Below are 19712 nucleotides of genomic sequence, written 5' to 3' on the forward strand. Positions count from 1 at the left end.
ATGAAGCATTTATTCTTAGTATTCATAAGCATATAATATTTAAAATAAATATATGTATTTAGCAAACAATATGAGTATATAGCAAGAAAAGTTAGGGAACATGCAGATAACTAAGAACATGTGCCAAATTTTTAAACAATGCAATAAGCTCACATGTGGCAGTCAACGAGAAATAAAATATGACTTCAGTTTATTTCGAAAATCGAAAAAAAAGAACCTCTAATGCAAGCATAAATATAACATACAAAACCAAAGTGACACACAAACAATGACTTACATTATGACGGTTCTAACGTTTTTGCCTATCAAAGTATTTGTATCTCAAGCTTAAAATACTACAGAAAAATAAAAAAAGTACGTGCGAAATCAGCACAACAAACAAACGCTAAACTCTGCGCGCAAATTCGTTTCCGCTACAACAACAAACGAAAAGTATCTTTAAGATACGGGCGCACGATATGTTTGTTAAATGACAGTATTTTTATTTAACTCAAAACAAACTCAAACTTTGAAAATAAAACAAAAAACAAAAAGCAATTTTTTGTATACAAAATATAAAAAGTCACGGCGAATTACGTTGAGTGAGTAAGGCTGGTACATGAATGAATTTCTTGTTTAGTTAAGAAAATCTTTACTTTGCAAATTTTATCTAAGCTTCTTTTGTAGCTAAGTTAGTTCGTGCCTGAACGTACTGAGTAGCGCATGTGCAAAAAGATACTGATTTATTTTTCTATTTTTGAATTTGTGAATGTTTAAGACGTATTATGGCGAGTGTAGTGAATCAGTTTGAGTTCTATTTGCGTATAAAAAAACAACAGAAATACCACTTGAAGTTACTGCAAAAATATAAATTGTAAAATATTAAATAAATATTTACATATGCAAAGATAAAGAACTGCTTGGTAAAATTGGATTGAAAGTATTTATTAACAATACAGTTGAACTATTTTACTGAACCAATTAAGAATATATAATATTAATAATTATGTTATTAAATATAAAGCAGTACTTACAGAATTAAAGTGGAAGTAATAGTACAAGGCTTGAAAATATTAATTATTTAAAATTTATTTACTTCGACTCGTAACATTTTTAAAAATATGAAAATTTAAATTAAAAAAAAAAAAAATTAAATAAAAAACTAAATATGTATAAATATTTAATATAAATATAAATTAATTTAATATAAATTAAATAAAAAAAATTTTATATAAAACGATTATTAATTTAAAACCAATTTTTAAGTGAGTAATTTATTTAAGCCAATAAAAGTTGATAAAAAGGAATAGACCAAAAGTGTAATATTCTCCAAAAAATTTTCTAACAAAAAGTTATTGATATTGAAAATAAATTTTGCAATAATTATATCATATACATAAAAAGTTAAAAAACAGAAAAATATAGACACAAGATCTAGTACTATAAAAGAGATATGTTTAATCTAAAATTATATATAAAAATTACAAATTAAGTGGTTTAAATTTAGAGATCATATAATAATATATGAAAAATTTTTTCTAACTAAAAAATATCAAAAAGAAAATAAAAATAAAAAAACTTAAAATAGCAAACCTGATATTCGTTAGCGATATTTGTATTAAAATCTTGCTGCCTTTGTACCAAATAATTTTGTTTGAAATTAAAACAATTATAAAATTTAAACTATAACTAAAATATTTCGACTATGTTTTTTTTCCAAATACCATGTGCATTAGATACTTTTTCGAGTTCATGTATCTATTAATGTTTTTCTCAAAGCATAATAAGCGCATAAAGCATTTAATTCAAGTAACTTGCCTACTTTTAAAAACACAGCAATTAACCAAATAAAAACAATTCACATAAAAAAAATCGAAAATAGCAATTTAACATAAAATAACAAAACAAGTAAACAACAACAAACAATAAAAAGTTCAGTGAATTTTCCAATTGAAAAGTTCAATTGTTATATAAAAAAATAATTCACATTTTCATCAAAACAGAAAATCTTATACCTTCGTGCATATTTTTTGTTAAGAAAAATTTGTAACGCTAAGGCAAATTTTCAAGTATCTTTAAACATCTAATGTAAATTACGTCAGCCGAAACCACTGAAACTAACAAATACTCGTAACAAAGATACAAAGATACAATTTTCAAAAATTTGGCAAATTAAACACCAACGCCAAAATGCTTTGTGATGATGATTTTATATGCTTAGTAAGTTTTTTATTATAATTTTGTTTTATAATAATTTTATTATATTTCTTATATCTATATTTATACAAAAATTTTCTTATTATCGCCCAAACAATCTCGAAAATCTGCCATTTGATTTTATTGACCCAAATCTTTTTGACACTTGCTTGCCTCTAAAACAATAAAAATGTCATAGCTTCATGCCTAAAATGTATACAAACCATTAAAGTGTTAAAATTTGGAGCAGTCCATCAGAGATTTGTCATATTTAAATTCTAATAGAGCACATTTATTGTAAGTTGTTTTGCTCAAACCTACACATTACACCAAAACACCACCTGTGGTGCTAACTTAAGTTAGATGGATAGCTTCATTCATTGTTTTACATGGAATTTAATGTTAGAAAATAAATTGCATTCATATATGGTATTGTATCTAGAATTTTTTTTTGTGCTGTAAAAAACATTTTATACAATATACCTAAGTATACATCTATATACAATATACTAAGAGAAACTCGACGAATATAGAAGAATGTTGCTTTTTAACAATAGTATTTTATTCGTGTGAAAAATATTAGTATGCTAAATGCATTGTTAACTTTTAATTATTAATTATAAATAATAAACTTCATCGAAAATTGTTACATCGATGATGTTGGCTGATAGCTACGGATAGTTGCTTCATTCCAGGTTTTGAAGTAAGTGTTTGAAATTTTCAATATATCTCTTATTATTCCCTGTTGACTTTCTCAATGCCTTCTACATCTATTATCCTCTTCTCCTAATAGAGCATAGAGCTTCCACCATCTTTTAGTATCGAACTCTATTACGTGTTTCTCGACTAACATCATTTCAAGAGTAATTTGCTGCTTGTAATTCTGCATCGACAATCCTTCGTCATGTTCTAGCAGGCGCCTCAACACGACGACCACTTCCCTGAGGATTCCATCTGAGTGCTGGACGAGCAATATTGTCAGGGAGTCTGCGAAGAGTATGACATATCTAACGTCACTTGCGCATGCATACTTCTTAAGAGATTGACATTTGATTTGTGACACCCTAAGATCAGCATTGTTGATACGATTAGGCTATTAGATGTTGAGAATCTGATGTAAGCATTTGTTGGAAAAAGTTTTCTAGGCGTGTGTCGTTAACGGTAGTGCGTTTCCACTTCTCACATCCAAAAAAGTGCACTAATTTAATGTTGAAATTATAGATGCGAACTTTAGTTTTTACAGAGATGTGTCAAGATTTTCAGATAGAGCGTAGCGTGTCAAATGAAGCCTTAGCTTTGTTTATGCACGCCGAGATTTCCTCATCATCCTTAATAGTGATTACGCTATCAAGGTAGTTGAAAGTGTTAACACATTCGATTTTCAGTTGGTTTAAATTTAAATTGGTTTAAATCTCAATGCCTAGTATACTGTAAATGCTACGAAAATGTATATAACATCTTTAACATCTCAAGGAGCCATCTTCAGCAAATCTCAATATTTTACTCAATATCCAAATATATCAATAACCAAAAGGTTTTTTTTGCTGTTTAATATTAAAACTCACTTTAATAAATTATATATGTTGTAATATTTTAAAATATTACAATATTTTATTTAAAATATATAATATATAATATATAATATATAATATATAATATATAATATATAATATATAATATATAATATATAATATAATATAATATAATACATAATATAATATACTATTTATATAATTATATATATAATTTATAATTTTGTTTCAATTTATTTATTATAACTTTTGAAAAAAAAACATTTGTTTTACTGTTAAAAATCTTTTTACATATTTTTTCTCGCAATAGCCCTAGTTAACTTAGTTAGTATCAAGTGCAGATCAGCCTATAAATGTTCTCTCTTGTTCAAAAATATTAAATCATTAAAAATTGTAAAGTCACGAATCTCGTGAATCAAATTGAGTATTTATATTAAAAGGATTTGTGGTATTTAATACATAAAACTTGCTGTAAATTACTTAAAACCTATACCATTGAGTCGCTCTTCATAGCCGTAATTAATGCTGCTACAAACAATCTCTGACCAACATCTTCCTATATTTTCTTTTTTTGTTACATGAAAAAAATGAACTATGATATAGTGAAGAAAATTATTTATTCTAACTTGATAGTTATTATTATTAATATATTACTAATGATTTTTATATATATTTTTATCCGGCTATAGGTCACTTTTAGTTAATTAAAATTCAACATGTGTTTAATATTTTTTAATATATTCTATATTTCTACTCTCCTTGAGAGTCATTATCAGGATAAGGATCTACAAAAATAATTACAACAATTTACAATATTTTAATTATAAGTTTCTTGATGAATTATGAATACATTAATTTTGTTTACATAAATATTAAATAAAATTGACCTATAGCCGAATAAAAAATATATAAAAATCATTATTAAAAAGACAGGTCGATAAATAAATTCAAATTTTAATTAATATATTACTTTAGCAACCATTTGTACTTGCTTTAACTCGCTGCGAAAGTTTTACCAAAACTTTAATTAAATAAATACATTATTTAACACCTCAATCGCTTATTAACGTAATATTATTATTTGATATATATAAATAATTACATAATTTAGTTTTAAAAATCAAATATAAACTACCTAGCTTCCCTATAAAAAAATTATTTTTTTTTTATTATGCTTGATGAATTTATTTAATACATTTACAATTAATTGTAATTAAATACACCGCGACATTCCATTAAAAGCAAAAATATATAAAAAAATAAATAAAAAATTTTAAACAAACAAATATTTTTTTTTATCATTATTAATATTTCCATTCAAAACCAGTTGTGTGATGCTTCTTCAAATATACTTTTCCTATAAAATATCTATCAATTTAACGCATATCTTATGAGATCTAATAAGCTTTAATTACAAAAGAATTTGATCAATTTTTTTTAATTCTTTTTTTAACTTTATTGCAGTTTCTAAATTACGATTAAAATTATTAAATAATAATTGCACATAAAGAATGTAGAACAATAGGATAACAAGTTATATACGTTAAAGCTTTTTTGTTTTGCTTCATTTGATTTCAATTTTTAATTATTATGATATATTTATTTATTTATAAGACTGATCATATCTTTTTATTAACCATTAAGATATTCTTTAACTATTAAAAATACGTATATGCTCACAACAGGTAATAAAGTAAATAAGCATCTATTATCTGTATATTTTTTATTTTTTCATATATAATAATTTAGTTTAAATTTCACACTAATATTTATTTATAACTTGAAATATTTTCCATTGACTATACATTATCAACTTTCCAAATTATTGACCTGAACTCAAGCTAAAAATATATTTTATTAATAATAAAATAAATGAAATTTAAATTTATTTTTGCGTTTTCTCGCTTAAAATACACTACTCGGTCTCTAATCGCTAAATAAAGTAATATAAAAGTGGTGTTTCGATAGTTTACTAAATCCTCAGACTTAAAATGTAATTGATAAGTATAATGATCCACTGATAATTGCTTCCTAGGATAAAACTAAAGAAAATTTTAAACTAAACTAATTAAATATTTTTATTTATTTATTTAATTTGAATCCAAAAAAAGTTTGAAAAAATATACGTGACCGTTCCAAGTTTCAGGAATAAATAACTATCATCATTCATGATCATGTATACTTCAACATAGTATATATTTCTTGATGCTTTTATCCGGATTCATTTGAATTTTAGCACTAACATGAGCAAGATTAAATTATATGTAAATTAAATTATGAAATAAAAAATTATACAATTTTAACAAACTTTAATTAGAAATTATATATTAAAATAAGAAATATTATCTGTATAATAGAAAAGTTTTAATTAAAAGAGGGTTTTGGTTAACCATACCACTATTTCGTTTATTAAAAAATATTCGCTATGAATAGACTTTAAAAATATTTATTAATTTAATTATCTGGTATTATTATGAATATTGGTGTATGCTTTAAATTAAAAGTGTGAAGCATAGATAATTATTAAACATTTAAGTTAATATTGAATTTAGTCAACTTTAATTAACTAACCACTTTGTATAAATAAAAACATAAATAAAATAACAACAGATCCTTATTTTAATCCAGTTTTTAAAATTTTATCCTAATCTTAACAAAGGTAAACTCGTTTATTATTAAATAATAATTGCGAACGATATATGTAGTATCAGTATAGTATATGATCGGAATGATATCATATGGAAATAATAAAATAATAATTAATGAGGGTTTCCACTTTAGAAAACAATATTTTAAAGTTGTTATAAAAATAACATTCGAATCGAAAACAATGTTAAAAATGACCTGTAGTAGAAATTTTTAAAAGCAATAAATAATTAATTTTAATCAAAAATTGACAGCGGTAGAATTTGGAAGTCAAGTTACTTTTAAAAAAATATACACAAGTTCCTCGTATTTCGTATCTGAAATACTGTGAACATTCGTATGCACGGTTTTAATATATATTGTTTATATTTTTAAATTAATTATTTTTTCTTATTATTGTTTTAGATTTTTGTTTTTTTTATATTAAAAAATTATTTTTAATTAAATCAAAAATCTTAATCACTTTGCAATAATAAAAATCTAAGGAAATCATTAATTAGTAGCTAATAATTGAAGGAGAATATAGTTCAATTTTAATAAAAATACATATATTTTATAATTTTAAATGAGCGTTTCCAATCGGTGAATAAGGGTTATAATGGAGACTATATAACCTGAACAGTAAAAATTTTGTGCATTATTTGTTAAAGTATTTGATAAAATTAATTTTGGTCGATGATAATCACACCTATATGTTTCAAAAAACTGTTTTATTTTTTTTGCCAGTAAGCGTACGACATGCAGACAAGCAATTAGCTCAGTGAGCTTTGTATATTGCTCGATCCAGCATTAACAGCATTACATATTGTCTCTAAAACAGCGATGCACTAAACACAAAATGCATTTAAAAAAGTTTGATATGCAGCGTGCAAAGCTATGCTTTAAGATATTTTACAAACGACACTTGCTCAAATGTTGGTCCAACATTATAGGAGCATTAGTAGCTAATACTAATTTTATTTAGATAATAACAATTCAGCTTGTTGTTGGTGTTGTTTTTTTGACTCTTTAAATTGATTTCCCTGTCCTACGCTAATTTGTATGATATTTCATGTTTTTTTTCCCTTTTACTCGTTATATTTTCAATGAAGTTAGTTAAATGTTAGGTATTACAATGTCTATTATATTTAAGCCCAAAACAAAAAAATCGGTAAAAATACAGAATATAACTTCTATATAAGCTATAGGTATATATAGTTATATATAGTTTCTATATATTCTATCGATATATGTTTATTTATTTTTGGATGTTATTATAGGAATAATTTATTGTAATTTTATTGTATATGTATAATAATATACTTTACACTCTTAAATATTTAATAAAACAAAACAATGTTTTAGGGTCATATTTTATAAGAAAATCTTTTTATTTTTATAATTATTAAAAGTAATTTTCAAAAATATGAATATGATTTTTTAATTATAAATACTAAGTTTCTGATCGTAATAGTTTTAAATTTGTGACTATGTGTGAAGATTTCTTCTGGAAAGGCAAAGGCTTTAGATAATCTTTGTTTTATTCCCACATATAGGAATTTTGTGGAAGTATTCTTAGGTATAGTTATCGTTGCCCTATATTTATCGCTTGAATTATTTTACTTTATAAAAGTTATTAGCTTTTAGTAGAGTTTTTTTCTATGACAGTCCTTAGCAGAAATTATTAAAAATTATTACTCTATTGTTTTTAGTCCACTTTCTCTTAATAATGTTATAATAATTTAAACCTTTTTTTTTAATTTTAAGTTAATAGAAATAGTTTGCTAATATGTTAATATTATTAGTTCGTGGTTAATTATAATCCGCTTTTCCATATTATTTATATTCTGCGACGTTAAAATGTTAAAAATTTTGTTAAAAGATTTATATTATCCAATTAATTATATTATTATATTATTGATATTGTTTTCACTATATTTATTTTTTTAATGATCTGTGAGTTTTGTTGCTGAAGTACTATTATTACCGATCTTAATTTACTTTAAAAACAAAATATTTAATATTTTTCAGACTTGCAACTTTTTAAATAATTTTATCTGTTCTCAATTATTTTTTTTATTATTATATATACACAAGTATTTCATTTAATATAATTTGTAAATTTATTTTTATTTTCTTTTATACCCTTTTTAGAATAATTGTTTAATAAAAAATGCAAAAACAATTTATACTTATGGTTGTGAATTTTTTATATCTTTCTATATAATATAATAATTTATATCTATAATATAAATTATAATATAAATTATATATAATATAATAATTTATATATATTATGTATATATTTCTATATAATATTTTTTAAACTTGCAAATTTTTAAATAATTATGTCTGTTCTCATTTATTTTTTTGTTATTTTTATATATACACAAGTATTTCATTTAATATAATTTTTATCATTATTTTTATTTTCTTTTATGCCCTTTTTGGAATAATTGTTTAATAAAAAATTCAAAAACCATTTGTACTTATGGTTGTGAATTTTTTATATCTTTCTAACGGCTTTCGTTCCCAAATGAAGTTTAATAAAATTTGCTAATTAAGATTAAAAGAGAATACAAAATATAGGTGATCAAATGGACTTCGTCTGTGTACGAAAGTCATTTCATTGGAATTTGCACTGAAGAATACATGGAGAATATTTAAATACATTTATATCTATCTATACAAGCATATATGTATGCTTATATATAAGTCTAAATTGATTATTTTCTGATTTATGTGCGAAATTCACTTGCCGGCATACAAATTTGGTAAGCAAATAACTGATTCCAATTAACATCAATGAATTCGAATTATTTTATTAAATTACGTTAAGAGGTTTATTTCTTTTATTATTTTTCTTTTTCAATAGATTTCATTGGCAAATCGGAAGAACTTTAGAATGTTTTGATTAACAATTATACAAAAAATCTATATACGCTAATTCATTATTTTTTGCATTAAATCTCTTAAAGGTTTGCTATTAAAATTTTATAAAATTTTTATAAATACAACACAAAAAGTATCTTCTGTTTTTTTTTGTTTTTGTAAAGTATCTTCTTTTAGAAAGTTTCACACCGTTTACAAAATTGCATAGATAGCTCTAGGAAAGTTCAATGTCGCATAGGGAGAATTTTACTAAGTAAGAGTCAAAACTTTCACGCTTATTTATTCAGTTTTGAGCTGGTTACTACAGATGTATATAAGCATAAGTATTAGTGTAATCTTTATTTAAACTATTGAATTTGTATACTTATATTCTAAAATCTGTGCTACTTAATGTGTCACAACTTCATTTTTATACACGAACTGTATACTTTCATTCGACTTTATAAATTGCTACTTATAATTAGTACTTTGCAATTAGTACTTTCAATGCATGCTGTGTTTTATACTGTTTTTAATTACGATTGATTTACTTCTCTTAAAATCTTACTTATCTTAACCTTTAGCATATAATAGATACATAAATTCAATTCGTATTCAATTCATTTAACTTCATTAAACACTTTACTTATGCTCGTTTTAAATATTTTCATATGTCGATTAGTAAGCATTGTATATAATTATTTAGTTGGATATAAACTTCTTATGAGCTCTAGATGCAATTGTTCATATAAACATTTATGTATAAATAATATACAGATTTATATATAGAAATAATTATTTAAATCTGTCTTCAATCACTAAGATAAAACTAAAATATGGTAAGAGTAAAAGAAAAACGTTTTAGTGTTAAGATCAACATTGTGATAAACTCGTCAAAAATGTATATTATTGACGTAGTGACAAAGTTAAATCTACTCAGGAATACAGAAGGAACTCGATTGGTATATATCATAATAATTCTTCAAATCTATGTATTTATATAAAATGTTTTATTATGCTTCTATTGCTATATCTAAGAAAGAATATTGTTCTAAAGAAAAGAAAACTTATGCAAAGGCAAACCATGGAAAGGGAAATTAAGACGACTCAACTTATTAAATATTCTGTTATTAAATTTCAAAACATCATAATTAATTCCATTTATTGTAATAAATGACATTTATTACAATTTTAATATTAAATTAATTATATTTAAATCGGATGGTTCCATTTGGATTCCATATTAAAAGTATGGATTAAGGTAATTTATTGGCTCCAGATAGAAAAAAGTAGTTCTTCAAAATTTTTCTAAGTAATATATCTATTACTTATTGGTTTGTGTATGAGTTTAATAAAGTTTAAAAAAATATAAATAAAATTAATTTTTTTTTATTATATTAAACAAAAAACGATCAAATTCATATAAAGGTAAATATATATACCTACGAATAAAGGCAATGACAGTTTGAAACGGCTATAAGGCGAAGTATATTATTCTTGCAAACTTTTTTTTAAGGTTTTATACTAACTTTTATTAACTTATTTTAAATCTTAGTTAAAATACAACTTTATTTCAAATGAATGAATATTAGTAATGTAATGAATATTAGAAACATTTGTTTATTATATGCAAAACCACAACTTCCAAACAAAATTTATATTATTAAAGTAGTGGTCATCCGTTGTCTCTTTAGTTGCTAAGAGGCTTTGTAGATGTCTTGAAATTACTGTAAACATAAATTTTTTTCAATAAAATACTTTTTTAATTTAAAATATTTATTACTATTATTTTTATTATTATTACAGTATCTTCATATACAATATAAGTTACTATTTTTTAATGTGAGGAATTTCGTTAGTTTTTATGCTAGTGGTCTTCAACTAAGAATGTTTATCGATAAATTAGCGAAATTAGCAAAAAGCGAATTGGTGAAAAAAGAACAGGACAATTTAAAAAATGTATGCTACTGCTATATTCATAGACCTAAAAATACAAGGATTACAGGATTTGAGAAAAGTGGTGAAGAATACACAGCGATGATATGATTGAAAAAGCATTGGACCAACTTAGCTTGCCAAGCAATATAATTATAATAATATACATTATTATATAATAATATAATAATATTCTGATCTTTTATTTCACTTATTTAACAATAAATATAAAGTGATCTACAAACATTCGTGGAAATATAATTGTTATATACATAATATTTGATAATAAAAAGGCGAATTAAGTAAAACACAAAATTAAATTGAGAATCGAACTTCCTAAAATGTAGAATGAAATTTACCATCGTAAGGCCTAATAAAATATGTCAATCGGTAGATTGTTTAGACTATTTTTTTAATTTAGTAATATACAAATAAACCCATTTACTTTATTACAATGATATATATACGATATATATTTATAATGTTGAAGAACCGAATTGTCGAAGAAGTTTATTTTTGACATACTCTTCAGAAACTATTATTTCAGTTCATATATAATTTATGCCAAAAGAAAAAATTAGAAAATTCTTATCTTTTTTTATTATTTAATTATTTTATTTACTATACTAAATTTATTACTTTTATCTTTCACTTATATTGTTTTTAATAAAGCTTACAACTTATATCATTATGCTTTAAAATATTTTGCTTTAAAACTAATATTTATTTTCTCCATATTAATTAATAATAATAATTACTTTTTAAATAAAAAATAGAAAATTAATAAGCAGTGCAAAAAAAAAAAATTACCATAAATTCTGCTCTGTTTTAAGTTATATGAAATTATCTAGAGCCTATCAATGGAAAACCTCAATAATCATGCCATGCTAAGTGAGCAATATTACATACTCGTATACACACCAGCACATAAATTACGTGGATTGATCAACACTTAACTTAATAGAGACTTCACACTTATTAAACAATTTTTATTATTTTTATATGTTTTTCACTTAAAAATATTTACATGTTTTTTTCTAAAATATTATAATTAAACCAAGTGCATTTTTAATTATTTTGATGTATATAAGCGAATTGCTTAGTTGCACGATTAACGAAGCATTAAAAAATCGCAGTAAATATTGGCTAACAATAGTTTCGAATACTGCCAGCAAATACACTGTAAAAATATATTTGCAATTGAAATTTATCAGTGGAACAGATTCAACTAAAGATGATAAATTTATTCCCACAATAATTAGCATTAAACAATAACATATAACCTTAAGGTTAAAATATCTATAAACTTTACGTATATGACAAGAATAATAAAAAACTTAATGCATTTGCTTAAGTAAAAAATGTCATTAAGTTCAAAAAAATGTAATAATAATAACATAAGATAATATAATATGTATTTAAGCAAGTGTATATAATAAGTAATCTTTTAACTGTGATTTAAATATGAGGTAATGTTAAACTAGGTGCACCTACCCAATTAGTAATTTTGTTAGCTCTAGATTATTTTCTTTATTTTTGCTTTCTTATTGTTTAGATTGCTGCTTTATTATTTTTCAGCTCTTAAGTATAAAATAATTAGTATTTTCTTAAAATTGTTGTTTGAAAATTGTTTATGAATCTCAATTAAATTGTTCATATATGTTAATTAAATTTCCATCCTCTGCATTTTTCCATAGAAAAATGTTATATGCATGATATGCTATCCAGAAAAAAAATTTAAAACCGCTAAGTTGCGTGTTAAATACAAAAACAAAAAATTATATAAAAAAATAATAACATATTAAAATAAAAACTGTATCTTTACTTATAATGAAGAATATATATATTATTAATTGCTTATTATATAGTAGCAATTTATTTGCACAGTGTTTGAATTTATTGAATAAAATATTTCAAAATGCTGATTAAAAAATTAATCAAAATTAAAATTAATTTTTTGTTAGAATTAAAAATAAATAAAATACTCTACACTCTACAGATAAATCTGCATGAAATTATTATCATTTTATACTATAAATGAAATGATAACAATAATAAAAATAATGAAAATAATTTATATGTAACCATAAAATGTCAGTAGGGCTCTTTGAAACATCTGCGTTGAAGTATGATAAGACAATACCATATACTCTCTAACGAATAACAGTTGTATACATGTTAAGAGCGTACATATCCAAATTTCAATAGGTCCGAACTAATAACAATCAATCGAGTAACAATACCTGACTTCGTTTTAGTCAAAGATATACATATATCTTTAATTAAATATATAATTAGTTCTATTAGACAGTGTTTTCAAGACCACGCTGGTACGAGTGAGATGCACCAGTCAAACAGCATAGCATACTATTAACTAAAAATATAATTTTATGATATCCACATGCCACTCTATAAGATTGGAAAATATAACCTAAAGTTATATTTATACATACATGGCAAATCGGCTAGGAAGTTGTGATTTGACAAACTTCTATAACTTCTATGAACTATACCACATAGATCTGGATCTGCTCAATATTTTTTGACTTCCATATTTTATGACTTCCATACACTATACGAGGACCAGGGACTGCAAAATATTTTTAAACTTCTATATTTAATGACTTCGATGAACTATACCATAAAGACCCAGGAGCTGCTCAATATTTTTTAATATCTATATTCAAAGACTTCTGTAAACTATACCGCAAAGAGTATCAGTTGTTTCATATTTATTGACTTAATTTTAATGTAAATATCTTTTTTCTAGAAATATTGAAGACATTGCTTATTTTATCAAAACAATAGAGTGGTTTTCTGATCCAAAAATGGTATCCGCCTACACATACTTCCTTTAATCAGGAAATAAAATTTTTAAGTGATTTAACAAAACACTGACTATGAATTCAAGTGAGCTTATCGTAAAACGAACTCTCATTGGCAATCGAACGGCAGGTTATATTATTTCTTCATTTAAAAGTAAAAATATTTTTTTTATTGTCGTAGAGCAAAAATTTCAGAATTATCATATTAAATTAAAATGTGGAATTTATGCTTATCATACTTAAGTCAAATACATTATATATTGTTATACATGCATTATACATTGATTTACTATACCTATTTATTACACCGACTTGCTTAATTCACAAATAATTTTTTTTGTAAATGTTATTCTATGACACACGTAACTACCTTCTCTGCCATATATATCTTCAATAATCTCTAATTGTTATATTCGCAGTTTAAATACAAAATCAAAGGATTCGGTTTTTTCCAATCCTGTCGCTGTATTACATAAAAGCCTCCTTCTCCTCCTCGTTAGATAAATTATTTTGAAATTGATAACCGATTATAAAAAATTGTCAATGCTTATTTGTAGGGAGTAAAAACAATAAAATTTATAACTAAAAATAAGGAGGAGAAAAACACTTGTTGCATATATAACATTAATATTTTATAGAGAGGTTTCAAATAGTATTGAACTACAACAACAAAATCTGCAAATTATTAAACTAATATAAAAAGTGTTTTTTGTTGTGGTAGTCCACTACTTTTCGAAACCTCTTTACCAAATATGCTAGTTTCTATTAAATATAATAGTAACTTATGTTATTAATAATTTATTTTATTTTTCCTAATAAAATTTTTGTTTATTTATAATTACAGTGGTCACTACAAACCCATCCAACAATCACTACAAGTGATGCTTCTCCATCATCAGAATCAGTTAGTTTATCAACAGCTAAAAATGTATGGTCAAATGAAAAATCACAGAAACCCGATCCGATGCAATTGCTATTTCGAAGTCATAGTCATGGAAATACCGATTCAGGCATTACCTCTCCTAACAGTCAACACAACATTGAAGAGGAGCTAAATGTAAGTAACAATATCTTAATGTCACTATAATGTATTGACTAGAGTAATGAGATGTAATCATATTTACAGTTGATGGATGTGTCTAATGATGAATTACGGTTACGCATAAATGGCATGTTACGCAAATCGACGCTTGATGATGAAGACAAACAATGTTTACAACATTTATCAACAATGATACAACAAATGGACATATTCTCACAACGTAGCGGACCAGACTCTCTAAACACAACCTCTTCTAGTGATGAACCTAGCAGTCTTGAATTGGTTAGTTAATTATTTTCATTCAATTCATTAAATTCATTAAATTTTATCATTATAAACTACAACTTTTTGAAAACTAAGCTCAATTTCAAATATATTATAAAACACGTAAATATATGACATATAAAAATATGTCTTACAGTTTTATATATATTTGAATTGATTTTTTTATTTGAAAAATTTGTTTATCAAAATTATTTGCTTGACATTGATTTTTATTAATTTTATATTCTTATATTCTTTTTTATTCAAATTCATAGGTTAAATCGCGTATTTCAGACTACAGTTCGGCTTCTTCTTCTTCCAGTAGTCGTTCAGCAAATGATAATCACTCAAATAATGTAAAATCATTGAAATCCATCGTACAGACAACAAATTCTCGTATAGTTGCAACCGTTTCACCGTATAACAGTTCACCTCAGCATCAAGTACCCACAAATACACCAACAGATTCTCCGCGCAAGCAACGACAAGCCTGGCAAAGTAACAGTTTAAGTGAGAGTGGTGTTTTTGTGGAATCAGATTTTCTAAGTGATACTAGTGAGAATAACGCTTATACCCAAACTGACTTTGAGGAGGAGACTATTTCAACAGCGTCTCGTTTATTCAATGCAGAATTACAAAAACTTTGTTCTGATGCGAAATTTATCCATAAAGTACCTGCAGCACAACTTAGTCCAAACTTAAGCGAACAGAAACGTTTGCAATATTATAAGGAACGCTTAGAGTTGTTGGAGAGTAAAGTTCTTATATACGAAAGTTCTGGTGATATACAAGCTAAGCGTTTAGCTGATCGGCTACAGCGGGAAATTCAATTAGAAAAGCAATTGAGAGAGTTACAAGATCGTGTCGAGTTTCTAGAAAGCGAAAATTCCACACTTGAAGAAGAAAAGTGCGAGTTTGAAGAAGCCGAAAATGATACACGTTTACGTTTGCAAAGGCTTGAGGTTGAACTGGAAATATTAAGACAACGCAACGTTGAGCTTGAAATGTCCAGAGAGGCACTAAGTGCCAAATATAAAGACTGCCGATCAGAGTGCCTTATATTACGTGACGATTTATCAGTGAGCGAAACTCAAATACGACACCTCGAAGAGGACAAACAAAAAGCCAAAGAGAACTTAGAATTCTTACACAATACAGTTTGGATAATACTTTTATATAACGCATTAGTTGTTGCACCCATACGAAAGCAAAAAAGTGCAACAAAATTAACAGAAAACTTGACAATGGGTAATACCGAATCACATCCATGCTTTTGTGCGAATAATGCACTCAGTGGCAAGTGTTCAAGTGGTAGTAGTCGGGGCGGGATTATAGATGAAGAGATTAGCAAAGTTGAAGTGCAATGTCTACGAGATCAGATTACGTGCTTACAACATCAATTGAAGGAAATGGATGCACGTCATTATGAGGCTATGGAAATTGCAGATGCCCATTGGCATGATCTCGAAGCAAACTATAAGGAGCGAGAACAAACGCTTATGGCTAAAGAAATGTGTCTTAAACAAAAAATTAATAGACTACAAGATGTTTTACGTGACGATGCACGCGCTGCGGATGAAAAAATACTCTGTATGGAAGAATCCGAAAAGGAATTAAAGAGTTGCATAATGAGGTTAACTAAAGAATACAGGGATTTGAATGATGAATACAAGTGTTTATGTTGTGAAATTGAGCAATTCAAAGAAAAACAAGAAACGCTCGAAGATAAACAGAAACCTTTACTGGATGCACTTGAGCAAGAAAAGAAAGCAAATAAAACTTTAAGAGACGAAGTCAATTTTATGTGTAAACTTCAACAGGAAACCGAAAAAAGTAATTTGACAGAAATAGAGTGTCTACGTGGAAAGTTGTATGACTTGAAAAAGGAAACTTTGCATATAGAAGTAACAAACAGTGAACTACGTGAGGAGGTGGAAACACTGGAAGCACAAATTAAAGCTATGGTTATTAGGGAAAAAGAAAATGATGATAAAATACGCGTACTGACAGATGAATTACGCAATAAGGAGGAGCTTTGTCAAAAATATGAAAAGCAATTTGATAATCCTTGTGATGGTTCTAGTTTGGCTGACGAATTAGGAGCTGGACCTTCTAAACGACATCGCCGTGAGGAGGTGCATGATTTGAAAACAGCAACCGAAGGTCTAGTGAAAGTTCTCAACACTTTGCATGTAAGTTACTTTATATTATCAATATTTAAACATTTTGTACAAAGTAGGAGAATCTGTTTTAGGGTTGTAATTTACCAACTGAAAGATACTTTAGATGTGTAGCATTAGAAGTACAGAAATTAGCAGAAAAAGTTTTGTCTACTCAAAAAGGTACTGGTGACGATAAGGGTAAAGATAAAGATAACGATAAGGATACAGATAAAGACACAGATAAAGATAAAGACACAGAGAAAGATGAAGGGAAGAATATAGATGGTGCAGCTGTATTGGTTGTTATAGAAGATGTTGAAGACGTTGAAGATTTAGTAAAAAATCCTACAACTAGTAATCCCCCAATAGATACTGTAGAAAATATTGTAACTGAACAAGAACCACAAAATGAACCTGACCGTGATACTGGAGGTCAAGAAAATAATACTACAATTGTTGGAATATCATTAGTTCCGCCTTTTTCATTACCAAGAAAATCACAAAATGAACCTGAAAGTGATAACGAAGGTGAAGAAAAAAATACTACAATTGTTGGAATGGCATTAGTTCCGTCGTTCTCATTACCAGAAGAAGAATTACCATCTTGCTCAGAATTGGAAAAGAAACAAATATGTGAAGTTCCTTCAATGTTGCGGAAAATTACTTTGGAATCAAGTAAATACTCAGATGTGATGGTTACCAACCTACGTAAGATACGCAAACGTCGCAGATATAAGTCTAGTCTGATATCGATACATTCACGTCTTCGTCGCTACATATCTTTAAATTCTCATAAATCAAGAAAATTCTTTGATCTACCAGACGGTGATGATGAGGAAGTACAACGTACGGTTTCATATGAAAGTTTTAAATCTTTTGAAGAAGATGTGATTGAGTGTTCATCAAAAACGGATGCCTTCACCTCCACAGAAATTGAACAAGAAAATAAAAGAACGCAAACATTTACAGAGAAATCGGAAAGTTATGTACAAGTTACTGATGATTACAATGCAGAGAAATTAATGCAAGTCATACCTTCCGATATGCGTAGTTTTGTTTATATGCTGAAGTCGACTGCTCAATTATCAAATAATGAGTCAGATGAATGCAATATGAAAATTGTACAAGAGTGGGAACTTAACAAAGAATTTCGTGATGGTATTGTACTGCTTAGAACTTACACTATCGCTCAAACAGAGAACAACAAAAAACCATTCGAAAATTATGAAGATTATGTTCATGCTTTGTCAACTATTCAAATTCTCAAAGAAATTTTCAAACCAGCCACAGTGCCGGTTCGTAAATGATATGAGACACATGAGACGTTTTAGACTAATAAATAATTATGGTATATGATAATTATAACTAAACACGTCTTTTGTACCTCATCATACGATTAATTAATGAATATTGTATTCTATATATTAACAACTTACTTTTCCTTGCTTGATACAGATACTTGAGCGTTTCGAGACAGGAATTAATGAACAACTCATGTTATACCACACTAATCAAATGGAATCCAGGTTCTATTGTACTATTTATGTACCTGTCAAGCGTCAAATGTCATTCAAAGTAGTTAATAACGCAAAGAAACTATAAGAACTCAAAATCTCAAGAACTGTAAGGGCTGTAAGCTGCTGTCCTTTGTGTCGCTTTCGCGATATATATGAAAATTATATAAAACCAATCAGATATATATCTAAACCAAGAATTCATATACATATCTCTAAAAATACAACTTTTGGTAAAAAATATATACTATAACTGTGATAAAAATAAATTTTTATGATTTCAATTTTTTTATATGCATATTTTTGATGTACATAATAAAATGATCCGCCTATGTTTAGTGCTTATAACAGAATTTAGGTTTTATACTTTCCGTATTCCAAACTATAGGTTATTTTGATTAAAAATCAGGCTATAACCGATGATCTTTAAGATAAAATTTTAATTTCTTTACGTTTTTTAGCAAGCGTTTAGCAAGTTTCGAGTATTAAATTGAATATTCATTTTCGAAATTTGAACGCATGAAGCTAATACAAAAATATTTATAACAAATTTTTTGGCAAGTAAATTTTATTTGCCAACATTTTAATTTGCAAGTAAAAAGAATGCACACAACAAATTTCAAACTGCTTGCCGCAAACTTGCTAGTGTAGGCCCTGGACAAAGCACTACATTTCAGTTATAAATAATATCGTTTGTATTGTCGTCGAGTCAAAACTCGTTCAAGTATAGTTTATTTTGTTGAAAACTTTCTTAGTTACTTAAAGCA

At 26.0% G+C, this 19712-nt stretch overlaps 1 protein-coding gene across 1 annotated transcript; it reads left to right on the plus strand.

Moving 5' to 3' along the window:
* The first annotated feature begins 2125 nt into the window (after positions 1 to 2125).
* Positions 2126 to 19229, plus strand: LOC119679975 (myosin-2 heavy chain-like). The gene is made up of 6 exons (XM_038092578.1): positions 2126 to 2199; positions 14808 to 15020; positions 15090 to 15287; positions 15545 to 17461; positions 17524 to 18726; positions 18887 to 19229. Exons 1-6 carry the CDS (start codon positions 2170 to 2172, stop codon positions 19031 to 19033), a joined length of 3708 nt encoding a protein of 1235 aa, XP_037948506.1. The 5' UTR covers positions 2126 to 2169; the 3' UTR covers positions 19034 to 19229.
* The last annotated feature ends 483 nt before the right edge of the window (positions 19230 to 19712 follow it).

The sequence above is a fragment of the Teleopsis dalmanni genome, chromosome 2 (assembly GCF_002237135.1).
Source record: "Teleopsis dalmanni isolate 2A chromosome 2, ASM223713v2, whole genome shotgun sequence".
NCBI classification, from domain to species: domain Eukaryota; kingdom Metazoa; phylum Arthropoda; class Insecta; order Diptera; family Diopsidae; genus Teleopsis; species Teleopsis dalmanni.

Bases quoted from the DNA above. Each gene is read 5' to 3' on its own strand.
- LOC119679975 (XM_038092578.1), top strand. From the start codon at position 2,170: ATGCTTTGTGATGATGATTTTATATGCTTA. The intron at 15,021-15,089 runs GTAAGTAACAAT...TCATATTTACAG, and splicing joins ACATTGAAGAGGAGCTAAAT to TTGATGGATGTGTCTAATGA. The intron at 17,462-17,523 runs GTAAGTTACTTT...AATCTGTTTTAG, and splicing joins AAGTTCTCAACACTTTGCAT to GGTTGTAATTTACCAACTGA.